We start from the raw sequence: 14,681 nt of genomic DNA, 5'->3' as shown, positions 1-14,681 counted from the left end.
GAGCGGAAATGGCTTGTGGGAATGAGAATGAGATTCTATAGGAAAAACAGAGAAGCAGAGAGAGAGAGCGAAATCAGACACACTGATACAAAGACTGTTGTTAGGTGCTGTCGAGTCAGTTCCGACACATAGCAACCCTATGTACAACAGAACAAAACACTGTCCCATCCTGTGCCCTCCTCAGAATCATTGTTATGCTTGAGCCCATCCTTGCAGCTACTGTGTCAATCCATCTCCTGAGGGTCTTCCTCTTTTCTCTGACCCACTACTTCACCAAGCAGGATATCCTTCTCCAGGGACTGGTCCCTCTTGATAACATGTCAAAGTACTTGAGATGAAGTCTCACCATCCTTGCTTCTAAGGAGCATTCTGGATGGACTTCTTCCAAGACAGATTTGTTCAATCTTCTGAGAGTCCATGGTATGTTCAATATTCTTTGCCTACACCATAAAGGAAAGGCATCAATTCTTCTTCAGTCTTCCTTATACAAAGACTAAGAAAAATAAAGACGGATAGAGCAGAGAAGCAGATAAAAAGAAAGAACAAGTCAGAAAGGCAGAGAGTGACGTGGAAAGAGAAAAAGATACAGAAAGAGCACCCCCTCAGGCCAACTTTGGTTTTGGCCTCTCAGTCCTGAAGCTTGGAGAAGGGTCAGGAAGCACAAAGAGCATCTCTGAGCCCTAGCTCCCACGTTGGCGCCACCACAAATAAACCGTGGGGCTCGGAGTAAGTTTCACCCCTTTGCTCAGCCTTGGTGTACCCATCTGTAAAAAGGGGGCCTGGATCCTGTGGAGGAGGCCCTGGTGGTGCAAACAGTTAAGCATTCGGCTACTAACTGAAAGATTAGTAGTTCAGATACACCCAGAGGTGCCTTGGAAGAAAATCCTGGTGATCTGCTTGTGCAAGGTCACAGCTATCAAAACCCTGTGGAGCAGTTCTACTTTGACACACATGGGGTCGCCATAAGTTGGAATCGACTTGACGGCAACTGGTTTTTTTTTGTTTGTTTGAACTCTTTGATTGCTCCAGTGATATGCAGTTGGGGACAGGGGTCCACACGCTAATTTCGATAATTTTTTTAAAATTTGGAGCTAAAATGTTCCCAGCTCTGGGAGGGAACGATGCGTGGGTCTTCAGAGGCTGCCCAGTAGCTGGTTGGCTGTCACTGGATGAATGAAGGTCAGCTTCAGGCAAAAACTTATTTAATAAATACTTTCATTGGGTGGACAGACTTTTGGGATTTAAGGCTGAGAATCACAAAACTAAGGAGCTGCCACTGCTCCACTCCAGCCCCGGCTCTCTGAGCACTGAGTCAATTAAAGATGCAGGTCTCTTTCCTGGAGGGCAGAGAATAGAAAGATGGAAATGAGGAAAGAAGGAGAGCAAGAAAATGGCTTTTTTTGGCACATGCCTGGACATTTAGGAGATGGAATCCAAAAGGGAAAATTCAGATCAGTGAGTGAGCCTTAACCGCGTGCTTTGTAAAAAGTAATTCCTTGACCGTGTCTTTGGGGAGTGACTCTTGGGGGTTCAGGTCCAGATGGAGACCCAGCAGAGCCCAGGGAAAATTCAGAACCACAGGAGCCTGTTGGATTCGAGGCCAGAGAAGCACATGTTGCTACTGCAGCTGCCTTGGTAACTGGAGGGGCAGGCAGAACATGGCTTCCCCATCTTGTACGGCGCCTCCCCGATCCAGTTGCCCCTGGAAGAGAGAAGGCCCCAGGGAGATGGGGTCGGGGGACAGAGTACAGTTATGCTGTGTACAACTTTCACATGAGCGAGGTTTCCCAAGTCTCACACTGCCACTGACTGGCTGTGTGACCTTGGGTAAGTCACTTCTGTAAGCCTTGGTTTCTTCGACTGTAAAACCAAGAGAAGACCCCTCTCTCATAGGTGCCATATATGGAAGCACCTAGCCCTAACCGGCCAGGTGCCATTGAGTTGATTCTGACGCACAGCGACCTCCTGTGTGGCAGAGTAGAACTGCCCGCCACAGGCTTCTTAAGACTGTGATCTTTTGGGAGCAGACTGCTAGGCCCTTCTTCTGAGGTACCTCTGGGTGGGTTTGAACCTTTTGCTTAGTAGCTGAGTGCTTAACTATTTGCACCACCCAGGGGCTCTGCATCTAGCACAGTGCTGGCAAATAAGTGTTGATTTTCATACTCCCTACCCATCTGCGGAGTCACTTAGGTCTGAGTTCGAGTCCCTGATTCTGCTACCACCTGCTAGCTGGGTGACAGAGAATAAGCCACCTCATTTCTTAAGACTTGTTTTTATCCTCTGAATAAAATAAATAAATGGTGTCTGTGCAAATTATGTGAAATGCCTGATAAGAAAACACTTTGTAACTTATAAGAGCACTATGAAAATGAGGACTGGAATAACTGGATGGTGAGTATAGTTCAGTCGTAGGGGGACATGGCCATCAAGACTTGTTATAACCACTGCAGTCCATTTCATCAATGGCCTTATCCCAACTCCATCCTACCTGCTGCTGAATTAATCCCCCCCAAAAGAACACCACCTTCATCACACCCTCCTCCTGCTCAAGAACTTTGAGTGGGTTCCCGTTGCCTATGCAGGAATTGGCAGAATTTTCTGATAAGGGCCAGATAGTAAATATTTTAGACTTTACAGCTGAGACAGTCTCTGTTGCAACTACTCAGCTCTACTGTTGTATGTTGAAAACAGCCGTATATAATTCATAAACAAATGGGTATGGCTGTGTTCCAATAAAACTTTATTTACAAAAACAGAAAGTGGGCCAGATTTGGCCTGTGGGCTGTAGCTTGCCAACCTCTGGCTTATAGAATCACATCTCTAGTTTTCAGTCAGGCATTCCAGACTGCACTCAAAACACATGGATCCGGCTTTCACACCTGATCTTCCCACAATTCTTTTCTCTTTCCCAGCCCCCTGATTTCTCTCTTTTTCTCCCTCTTTGTCTTCTCAAGGCCCCAAATCATTCTCTCAGCTCTTCCTGGTGGCTGTCTAGTCAATCTCACCACTGGCTTGCAGTGTCAGTTGTCTTTGCAAGGCCCAACGCTCTATTTCCTCACACCTGAAATGGACATTCCCTGTTGGTAGGATGGAATCCGATGCTTGATGTCTGTGATTGAAGCCGACCAAAACAGTCAGAAAAGCATGCACTTTTCGTTTCGTAACTGGATTCACTTATTCATTCAGTCATACATTCATTCAACAAACACTTCCAGAGCATCTATTGAGCATCAGAACCTGTGGTCAACAGTTTTCAAAAGGCACCCCAGGAAATCTGTGGGCAGGGAGAGTGGGCGGGGAGACATCTGGGGTGATAGAATCAACGTATCTCTTTTGTTTGTTTAATTTAATCAGTTGGGGGGAAAGTTCTACTGCTTTAAAAAACAAAGGGTTGAGGTCTCTTTGAGTTTTGGAGTAAGAGAGGAAGAAGGAAACCAGAGACTCAGAGAAGAAACTAGTCCACAGGGCAACACCACCTCATTTACCCTGAGACCACAGGAACTAGATGGTGCCTGGCTACCACTACCAAATGTTCCGATCAGGAACACAATAGAGGTTCCTGACAGAAAGGGAGCCAAATGTGGAACAGAACTCAAATTCTTAAAAAGTCCAGATTTACTGGACTGGTTGAGACTGGAGGACTAACAGAGACTATCACCCTGAGATACTCCTTAAACCTTGAACAAAAGCTATTGCATGACGTCATCTCTTAGCTGAATAACAAATTGACTCATAAAGCAAGCAATATCATCTGTGAACACCATGCTCCTTTAAAAAATCATCTGTATGAGACCAAATAGTCAACATTTACTCGAAAGCAAGGGGCCAGGGAAACTAGATTATTGGAAATGGAATGACCAGAATGGAAATAAAGTGAAAGGTGACATATTGTGAAAAATGTAACCTATGTCACTGAAGAAATTGTGTAGAAATTGTTAAGTAGAGACCTAATTTGCTGTGTAAACTTTCACTGAAGACACAAAATATTTTAATTTAAAAAAGAAAGGTTGAAATCATTGCAGTAGAAGGATATGGAGGTGAATAGGGTCTATTTCCCATCCTCAAAGAGTTTATAACCTAGTTATAATCATGGCTAGCATTCAGTCAGCATGTGCTGTGAGGAAATTGTCATACTTTAGTCCTTACAACCCTGTGAACCAGGTAGTATTAACCCTATTTGAAATGAGGACACGGAGGCCTGTAGAGATACAATGACTTATTCAAAGCCCCCAGCATTTGCACAGTAGAGCTGGCAATGAAACCCAGATCCGATCTGGTAATAAGAATCAACATGTATTCTGTTCTTACTATAAGCCCACAGGCATTACTTGTGTTACCTCAATTCTCTCAACAATCCCATGAGTAGGTACTATTTTATTCCCATTTTGCAGATGAAGAAACAAAACTGAGGCCTGAAAAAGCTAAATATCTAAATCATAGATTGGAATTCAGTCAGTCTTGACTCCAGAGCCTAAAATCTTAACAACGACACTACTCAATGCTTCAAAAATTCAATATATCAACAAACGAATTAGAACAGTTTCTTAAGTTGTTTGTAATGGAATTTGGCTTGTATTTTTTGTGTGTTTGATAAAGCTGGGCTAAAATATGACACTTCATCTATAGATACTACCGTCTGATGAATAACTAGCTTGAGAATTTGTGTTCAGGCTACTGTAAACCAATGACTTCTGGAATATCAGGATGGTATAATAGACAGAAAAGAGCCCAGGTGGCACAGTGGTTAGAAAAGAGCCCAGGTGGCACAGTGGTTAAGCACTAACCAAAAGGTTGGCAGTTCAAACCTACCAGCCGCTCCACGGGAGAAAGATGTGGCAGTCTGTTTCCTTAAAGAGTGACAGCCTTTGAAACCCTGTGGGGCAGTTCTACTCTGTCCTATGTGGTCTCTATGCGTAGGAATCAACTAGATGGCAGTGGGTTTGGTTTTGGGGATAGCAGACACAAGGAGTCCTGGTGGCGAAACAGTTAAGCACTGGGCTGCCAACAGAAATGGTCTGAACCCACCAGCTGCTTTGTGAAAGAAAAGACCTGGAGACCTGCTCCCATAAAGATTTACAGCCTAGGAAATCCTATGCAGAAGTTCCAATCTGTCATACAGGGTCACTAAGAGTTGGAATTGGCTTGATGACACACAACAACAACAACATAGTAGACAGAGCATGGGACTTAGAATCAAAAACGTGGGTTTGAAACAGCTTTACTTCTTATCGACTGTGTAACTTTTGGTAAATTACTTAACCTCTCTGAGCTTCAGGTTCTTAATCTTAACCTAGAACAATATTTTCCCAGTATCCCTCCTTTTCCTCTCTCCTTCCTTCTTTCCGTTTTTCATCTCTTCACTGAGATAATAAAACGAAAATATTTTGTAAATGAGCAAAGGGTGGTTACTATTATGTAAATTTGAAATTCTAAATATCACTTGGAATTTGTATTCAGTACCATTTGCAAGTTTGTAAGTGCTAGGCTGCTGACTGAAAAGTCCGCCGTTGGAAACTACCAGCCACTCCGAGGAAGAAAGATGTGACAGTGTGTTTCCTTAATGATTACAGCCCTGGAAACTCTTTGGGGCAGTTCTACTCTGCCCTACAGGATCACTATGAGTTGGAATCAACTCAATGGCAATGGGTTTTTGGTTTTTGGCTTGGTACATTGGATGGAAACTTCCCTTTCCCTTTCTCCATGTTTCCAAGGGACATGTATTTGAGGACCACTCCTAGCCTCTTTCCACCCTGCAGTTACCTGATTGGAGAAGCTGGGAGAAGGCGCTCTGAGCATGCTCAGCTCTATCCTTCCTTTCTTCCCTTTGAGATCAGCCTGCCTACAGGGGGGCGTGTGTTCTCTGTTTCTCTATTTCTTGCAGTAAGCCTAGAGGGGCTGGCTCTACACTTGTAAGAAGAAGCCTGTTGTTGTCTAGTGTTGTCTGTCACTGGGTGGGTAGGTCCAATTCAGCAGTGAAATATCTGCAGGCCCACTTGGCTGGTGGACCTAAGCTCCGCTCTCCATATTGGCTTCATCAGTGAGGCTGCCTAGCCATCTGCCAGGCTCGTCTATCTCCCAATTGACTCTGAAACTTGGGTAAAAGAAAAGGGATCATTAATTGACTCTGTAAAATGACCAAATTCTGTGATATTGAGTTTACTTAAAACTGAAGGAGGAGTAGTGTCTCTGAAACACGTGGAGGATTTTTATATACGGCATGTACTTATAATGTGTGTGTGTGTGCCTGTATGATCTATGATGTCTACTTAGTTAACTCTGAACGTCTATGATATCTATTTATGTAACTACCAACATCTATGATGTCTACTTATTTAACTACAAAATGTGTGTCTTTCTTTCCTTTGCATCCTGCTCATTCTACCTCAGAACCCACCCACCCCTACCCCTGCTCTCAGGACGCTCTTTGTCTGTCAGTGCTGGCACTTACTTAATGGCATAGTTGCAGACCAGATACACTGCCCGACGCCAGTTGCTGCCCCAGACGTTGATGCTGCCACAGGTGTGGATGGCGCAGCCTAGCCGGTTGGAGGATGCCCACACCATCTGAGGGAAGACAGATGGGGATGCTATGAGAAGGACTCAATTCCTGGGGACTGGGTGGCTCCTGGACTTGATTCAGGTTGGTGCATTGGGTAAGGTCTTCCTGGAGAGAGTCTTCCTACCCTAAGATGAGGGAGTTGGAGGCATACTATTGTAATACAATGTTTACCAAACTTTTTTTGACTGCAACCAATCAACCACAAGGAATACATTTTATATTGTTATCCAGTGAACAAATACACGTGCACACACATGTGTGTACATGCACGCATGTGCATAATTGGAACAAAAGTTTTATGAAACAATATTTAACCTTATCATATATGATAAAATATACCCTAACATGTTCTCCTATACTGTTCTATTAGTTTTCTTTTTCCTTTCTTTTCTTCTTTTCGTTAGTGATCAGCCTCAGAATTAGCACCATAACTCTAATGGATCTCAACCCACTTTGAAAATCATTGTTGTGTTGGAGGTTAAAACACAGACTTTGGAGTCAGAATCCCAATATCACTAGCTGTGTAACCTTGACCAAGTCACATAACCTCTGTGTGCCTCGGTTTCTGCGCTGGCAAAATTGAGGTAGTAATATCTCATGGTAAGTCAAGAGGGACATTTGGTTCAGGCTTCACATTTCTTGTTGTCGTTTTGACTCAGAGTGATCCCATGTGACACAGTAGAACTGCCCCATAGGGTTTTCTTGGCTGTAATCTTCTGGGAACAGATCACCAAGTCTTTCTCTTGCAGAGTCACTGGGTTCATTAGAACTACCAACCTTTCGGTTAGCAGCCAAGTGCTCAACCATTGTACCACCAGGGGTCCTTTCACATTTCCTAGAGGGGCTCACATTTAGTTTTTTGAGATAATCTCCAGATGAGTCATCAACACTGAAAGAAAACCTGTCGTCCAATTGGAAGTCTCTGTCCTGTTAGAACACCATATAGTACTGCGCTTTATGTGAAGAAGTGTAAACATATCCAAATCAGCACTCAAAATATATTACAAGTTTCATAATCTTGTTTTGGCAATTCTTTAAGATAGTGGGGGCCTTAGAAAACGCTGTCTGGACCTACTGAATTCGAAAGCACTCTTGCACTTGTCAGACCACACGTCTCCATCTTGAAGGCGGAGGATACTGTCGACCCACCTAAGACACTCAGCACAGGACCCAGTTCTCAATTCAACGTACACACAACGTCCCAAAAGTATGCTTATTATGTAAAAGGAAGTCCATAAGGGCCTCTGCTTTAAGTCTAATTTTTGTTCCACTGCCTTCGTTTTTCCCTAAGGTACCAGGATTTGTTCTCCCTCGGTCCTTAGCCCTGGCAAAGGGGTACCTGGGTATAGTGGGAGCAGACGGGGCCGCTGCAGCGCCAGGGGCAGTGTGGGTTACAGTCCCTCGGGGCCGGAAACAAATAATGCCTCTTCTCTTCAGACCAAGACTTCACCAGATCTACCACGGAGCGGTACCTGGGGGGGCAGAGAAGGCAGAAGAAACTGGGTTGGAGAACAGAAAAGTCACTCTGCCACCAACTCACTTAGTGTCCTGGGGTGAGCCATTTTGCCTCCCTACGGTTTCTTCATTTGTAAAATGAAAATAATGGCAGTAGTACCTGCTTTACAGGTATGTTCTGAAGATCATTGGAGATAATCCATAAAAAGTGCTTATCTGGACCTGGTATAGAGCAAGTGCTCCATAAAACATTGTTGTTAATGTCATACGAAGGGCCAGGCATGAGGTAGGCACTTCAGACAGGGTAGCTTGTATTTTGAGGGAAGGGAAGGATTATTGAACCATCTTCTAGGCTTCTGAGATGTGAGATGGGGAGAAGGCAGGCACCGGGTGTCCTGCAGTCTGACAGGCCACGTGGTGGGACCTGAGGATTGCTCTGTCACACTCACATGACAGGGAGCAGAGGCACAAGTCATACAAAAGGGATGATAAGGAAAAAAAAATCTACCCAGTTTCACACTCATCATTTAGACCAGCACATCTTCATCCCTTCATCCCAAACAGCATTTTGTTTTCACTTTGAGCCTCTAAAGTGATGGCCATGGGGTGGGGTGGGGTAGAGTCTGGCAGGAAGAGCTTAATGGTGGTGGGGAGGGGGAGTACGTGTCAGGAAAGGCTGAGTCACCCCATGTCTGCTCTGGAGGGCTCTTAGGAACCATTCATGGCTCCCAAATGCTGGCGCTGTCCCTGACCAGCCGACGACATGAAAAAGTGCAGACAGGACACAGAATTTCCATTGAGCTGAACTCAAAGGACTGGCCTTGAGTCTGAAACTATGTCCTTTCGGCTTTTGTGGGGTTATGGTGGAGACAGAAAGGTAGTTGTTTCTCTAATACCTTTATCTGGTGAAATAAAATATGGCAATCTTGTAGCAATCCTACAAATGCCTTTTTTAAATTTTACTGGTCTATGAAATCCACAAGTCTGGAAAGAACTGAGCTAGGCCAACACCTCCATTTTGCTGATGGGGACACTGAGGGTCTGAAAGTGGAAATAACTTCCCAAGGCCACACAGGTCAGAACTCAAGTCCTCAGATTCCATCTGGAGGGCCAGGTGGCAGTAAGGAGGCCATGTCAGAAGTGTGGGCATTGCTATCCTCAGATTTTGGCGGGACACCCTTGGGCCTGAAAAACCCATTCAATAGCCCCCACGCCAAACTCTGCTCCCCATGACGTTCCATGCCCTTACTCTCCCTTGTGTGCTTTCAAATCACTCCTCCTTCTCTGAAACTGTGTACTTATTTGTTAACCCATTTATTGCCTGTCCCCCATAAGTAGCCACCACCTGTCTGTCAGTTTGTCGTACTGTGGAGGCCTGCATGATGCTATGATGCTAGAAGCTATGTCACTAGTATTTGAAATACCAACAGGGTCATCCATGGTGGACAGGTTTCAGTGGAACTTCCAGACTAAGACAGACTAGGAGGAAAGGCCTGGCAATCTACTTCCCCAAAATTAGTGAAAACCCTATAGATCATAGGAGAACATTGTCTGATATAGTGCTGAAAGATGAGCCCTCTAGGCTGGAAGGCACTTCCCAATAGCCAAAACAAAGGACTCAAACATAACCGTGATCATGAAGATGGCACTGGATCAGGCAACATTTCATTCTGTTGTACATAAGGTCATCGTGAGTTGCAGCTGACTTGACAACAACTAGCAACGGCAACCCATAATTAGAATGTAGGCTCCATGCGGACAGGGGCCTTCTCTGTCTTGGTCACAAACGTATCCCAGTGCTGAGCTCAGTGCCCAGTTCAGAGTAAGTGCCCAATGCATGTTTGTTGAATGACTGAGCAAAGGAAGGTACAGAGGGTCACTCACCGGCCAGAATGGATGGAGAGGTTCTGGCCCACGTATCTCATCAGCTGCGAGGGTCCATGGGCCCAAATGCACTGGGTGGCCCAGGCTTCAGCAGACCTTGCCAGCTGCTCATCCCAGACCTGGGGAAAGAAAGGCCACGGACGTCTCCATCATCACATCCGTAGCTTCTTACCTGCACCCAGGATGCACGTTCTCCATCTATTTGGATGCCACAACAAACCAACTTGACGAATCGGAAAACTGAGGCTCAGAGGAGGCTTATGGCTTCATAGTCAACAGTGAACCCACACCAGAGCCAAGATCCACATCCAAGTCTCTGACTCCTGCCCAGTGCCCTGTTTCCCTTCCTGGGCTTCAAGTCTGGGGCTCTCTGCTCTGAGGCGGTCCCAGTGTGTTTGTCCCCAGCAGTCCCTAAAAGTGACTGAGCCCAGGATGATGGGAAGATCATGGATTTTTAATTTTATTTACTGTATTTTTAAACTGCATTTATTTCAACATTAATTTTTTTAATTCAAATGTTTTTTTTTTTTAATGGCAAAAACATGCACAAATTTAATATATAAATTATCCAAAGGAGGAAAAGTAGAAAGTCTCTTATCTCTTTCCCACACTTGTCCCCCTCAGCTACACTGCCCCCTACCCCAGGCAACCACACTGCGGGCCTTCTTTCAAAAATATTCTGTACCTGGACAAGCAGATACATACATATTTTTTGACAAATGGCAGCATGGCAGACATTCTATTCTACACGTTGCTCTTTTCGCTAACAAGATAGTTTATCTTGGTGATTATTCCACGTCAGTACATAGAGAATACTTCCCTCAACTTTCTTAACAGCTGCACAGTTTTCCAATGTATGAATGTCTCAAGTTTTATAACCCGATAAACTGTTGCTAAAAACAAAACAAAACTAGTTCCCTTCCAGCTCTGACTTCCTGGAATCCTTTGAGATATTATTTGTTCATTCATTTTATTCGCAAATAGTGAACAATATTTCTAGGCAGTCCTCGATTCATAGTCTAACAAGGAAATGAGAGGTTAAGTGAGGAAGTAATCATCACAGTGCTGGCGGGTGCTCCCGCGAAGAGAACAGAGCGGTGTGAGAACGTGGAACAGCGAACCCAGCCTTCCTTGGAGCTGTGAAAGAAAAGGTTTATTGATCAAGGAGTGTTTAATCAGATACCTGTGGCTAGTGAAGAAGAAATGAGGGGCTGAAGAGTGGTCCAGACATCTCCCCAGGGTTGTCTGACTTATAATCTTTAAGGGGGGAGCAGAAGAAGTTTTCTCTTGTGCTACCAATGGGTAAACTGAGGGAAGGGACATGCTACACATCACACTCACTGATCCTCTCCGCGGCCCCTGGGGAGACATATAGCTCTCTCCCATGATGACTGTCTTTGTGCCAGGCTGCACGCACGAATTAAACACCTGCTGGGGTGAGTGCCACGCACACACAACTGGTGCTCAATGATTGTGGCATTTGCTCAAAAAATGGAAGGCTTTCTATGTGCCAGCCCCTATGTCAACAAATGAAAGAGTTAACGAATGACTAAATGACTCCCCCACTTCTAGCTAACTGAAAGGTTGGCAGTTCGATTTCACCCAGAGGCACTTCAAAAAAAAGACCTGACAATCTATTTCCAAAGGGGGGAAAATCAGCCGTTGAAAACCTGTGGAGCAGGTAACTGGTTTTTTCCCACCTCTAGCTGCTGCCATCCCAGCTCCTATCCCTATTGTTGTGTAAATTGCCATTGAGTAATCCCAACTCATGGTGACCTCATGTGTGCAGAGTGGAACTGCTTCATGGGGTTTCCAAGACTATGCCTTTTGGAAGCAGATCACCAGGCCTGTCTTTCGAGGCACCTCTGGGTGGATTCAAACCAAAACCTCTCAGTAGTAGCCAAGTGCTTAGCCATTTGCTCCACCCAGGGACTTCCTGCTCCTATCCCTACCCCAAGGAGCCCTGGTGGCACAGTGGCTAAGTGCTCAGCTACTAACTGAAAGGTTAGCAGTTTGAACCCATCAGCGGCTCTGTGGGAGAAAGGACCTGGCAATCTGCTCTCGTAAAGATTACAGCCTAGGAAACACAATGGAGCCGTCCTCCTCTGTCCTGTAGGGTCGCTAGGAGTCGGAATCATCTGATGGCAGTGGAGGAGGAGGAACAACCCCTACCCCCTCCATCACCTTATTGCTACTTGACATTACACGTATACCTGTTGCCGTCGAGTTGACTCCAATTTATAGCGACTCTATAGGACAGAGTAGAGCTGCCCCATAGGGTTTCCAAGGAGCACCTTCACGGATTCGAACTGACAGCCTTTTGGATAGCAGCTGTAGGTCTTAACAGCTACACCACCAGGGTTTCCGACATTGTATATATACATATTAAAAAACTGTATAATGTATATAGACATGTTAGGTTCCCTATAGGATCGCTTTCAGTCGGAATCTACTCGATGGCAATGGGTTTGTTTTTATACTTATTTATATATTGTTGCTGCTTGCAGATATTTATTTTCTATCATGCCCACTCTATGCTCCGTGAGGGAAGGGACCTGATTCGTCCTGTTCTCAGCAGTATCCACAAGGCATTCCAGGCTGGGCTCCAGGCAGGCGTTAGCATATCAGTGAATGCACACTCCGCAAAAGTGGAAGAATTTTCAGGCTGTTGAGTAGCACGTATTTGTCTTGAAGGGGGTGGAGGGCAATATCTTTGACTAAAGAAATCTCTGGGTGGGCTGGAAGCCTATCTCTCCTGGTTGGTTTGGGACAATGGTCCCAGGGGAGGGGCTTCGATAAAGTGAAGGTTCCCACCTCCATGCTGGGCGCGTGTCTGGCTGCTGGGGGGCTGGAGTGAGAGCCGCCGGCTCTGCCTCTTTTAGGGAAGATATCCCAGCCTCCCTCACTGATTGGCTGCTGCTTTTCCTCAGCACCTGTCCTTTCTGCCACCCTCTCCCCACCCCCAGCTGAGAGGTGGTCTGGCTGTGTCAGCCAAACACCTCAGGCAAAGAGCCAATAGCATAGAAAGGCCCAACCACTCCCTCACTCCAGGCCCCCAGTAGGAAGCCAAGACTTTTGAGCAAGGTATTGTGTTTGTTAAGACCACAAGCTTTAAAATCAGACAGGCCTGGGTTGGAAGCTGGGCTGGGTGGCCTTGGGCAAATTAATTCTTTAAGTCTCAAATTATTTTGAAAATGGAGATGACAATACCCACCCTTAAGGAAGAGGTGTTCCTGGAATAACACATATCTGGTGCCTGGAGCAAAGATCCCTGGGGGGTTTAAATGGTTTATGTTTGACTACTAACCTAAAGGTTGGTGGTTCAAACTCACCCAGCGGCACCATGGAAGAAAGGCCTGGCAATCTGCTTCTGTAAAGATTATGGCCAAGAAAATCCTACGGAGCAGTTCTACTCTCTAACACATGGGGTCACTATGAGTCGGATCTGACTCAATGGCAATGGATTTGGTTTGGTTTTGGTTTAGTGCCTAGTATACAGTACCTGTTACCCTTTGCCATTGAGCTGATTCTGACTCAGAGCTACCCTATAGGACAGAGTAGAACTGCGCCGTGGGGTTTCCAAGAATTGACTGCTAGATTTGAACTGCTGACCTTCTGGTTAGCAGCCAAGTTCTTAACCACTGCATCACCAGGGCCCCTAGTGCACAGTAGGTGCTCCATAAGTGGTAGTCCTCTGCCCCAACTCGCTGGAGGATCTGTGTCATCTCCTTAGTTTCCTCATCTGTAAAATGGGCAGACAAATCCCTGCCCTATTGCACAGGTCCCAGAACCCAGTGGCTAAGTCGGGCCAGGCTGGCAAATGCTCTAGCCCTTCAAAGCCAGTCGTTCTAGGCCAAGTTGAATCAGCTGGCATTTGCTGGAAGGGGCGGTGGGGAGGGGACAGCATGAAGACTTACCATGTACTCCATGTTGGCGGCGGGTGGATACACGCTGGCCCGGAGGTGGTTGTGATAATCCAATAGGGCACTCATGTCCCTGGCAGAGATGTGGCGCTTCCGGTGGTACCTGGGCACCCCTAGGCCAGTCAGGGACCTCACGGCTGTGACCTTGGGCTGGGCCAGCTCCAGGGTGGCATTGGGCATCATCGTGGTGCTTGCTGTCTGGTCTGCCCGGAAGAGCAGGCCTGCCAGGCACAAGATGCTGGGCAGCAGGGGCATTGCTGGCTGGGGGGAGGGGCACGGTCTGCCTCCTGCAGTCAGGGCCACCTGCCTGGAAGGGACCAGCATAAGGGCACAAAACGCTGAGTGTTCTCCTCCACCATTACTAAGCCAGAGGATGCCACCTTTGGGGACTTGGCAAAGACCTCCAGACCCCAGCTCTGGTCCAGGTGCCCAATATACCTCCCTCCCTACCCAGTGGACTGAATGGATCAGACAAGGGAAAGAAATGCCCAGACAGTGGCTCATCTACACCCGGCCCTGAGGGAGACAGCAGCTACCAATTCAAAGCTAGCACCTATGCCACCAACCCAGGAGACAGACATGAGTCCTCTCCAGCCTGGATACCCTCTTCACCAATCCTACCCCAAGTGGGCTCAGGTGATGTCCTCAGAGGGGCAGGGACCCAACTGTCCCCAAGGCAGATTGAGACAGATTGAGAAAGAAAGAAAGAACAAGAGAGATGGCAGAAAATGAAAAAAGCAGGGAAAAAGAAAGGCAGTGAGAAAGAAAAATGAGAAGCAGGGAAAAACAAAATGTGAGGGACCAAAAAGACAACAGGAAAAAGAGATGCTGAGAAAAGGAACAAGAGAGAAATTGAAAAA

At 46.1% G+C, this 14,681-nt stretch overlaps 1 protein-coding gene across 1 annotated transcript; it reads right to left on the bottom strand.

Annotated features, from left to right (window-relative positions):
* Window positions 1-1,231: 1,231 nt before the first annotated feature.
* Window positions 1,232-14,076, bottom strand: R3HDML (R3H domain containing like). The gene is made up of 5 exons (XM_003411724.2): window positions 13,816-14,076; window positions 9,899-10,017; window positions 7,899-8,031; window positions 6,449-6,564; window positions 1,232-1,702 (listed from the first exon to the last, which is right to left on the bottom strand). Exons 1-5 carry the CDS (start codon window positions 14,074-14,076, stop codon window positions 1,570-1,572), a joined length of 762 nt encoding a protein of 253 aa, XP_003411772.1. The 3' UTR covers window positions 1,232-1,569.
* Between the last annotated feature and the right edge of the window lie 605 nt (window positions 14,077-14,681).

Source organism: Loxodonta africana, chromosome 24 (genome assembly GCF_030014295.1).
Source record: "Loxodonta africana isolate mLoxAfr1 chromosome 24, mLoxAfr1.hap2, whole genome shotgun sequence".
NCBI classification, from domain to species: domain Eukaryota; kingdom Metazoa; phylum Chordata; class Mammalia; order Proboscidea; family Elephantidae; genus Loxodonta; species Loxodonta africana.
Note: the sequence above shows the minus strand (reverse complement) of the source record. Positions and strands in the feature narration are given on the sequence as shown.

Excerpts from the sequence above, each read along its gene's own strand:
- R3HDML (XM_003411724.2), bottom strand. The coding sequence starts at position 14,076 with ATGCCCCTGCTGCCCAGCATCTTGTGCCTGGCAGGCCTGCTCTTCCGG. Across the intron at positions 10,018-13,815 it reads CCGCCAACATGGAGTACATG|GTCTGGGATGAGCAGCTGGC; the intron begins GTAAGTCTTCAT and ends TTCTTTCCCCAG. Across the intron at positions 1,703-6,448 it reads GTCTGCAACTATGCCATTAA|GGGCAACTGGATCGGGGAGG; the intron begins GTAAGTGCCAGC and ends TCTCTCTTCCAG.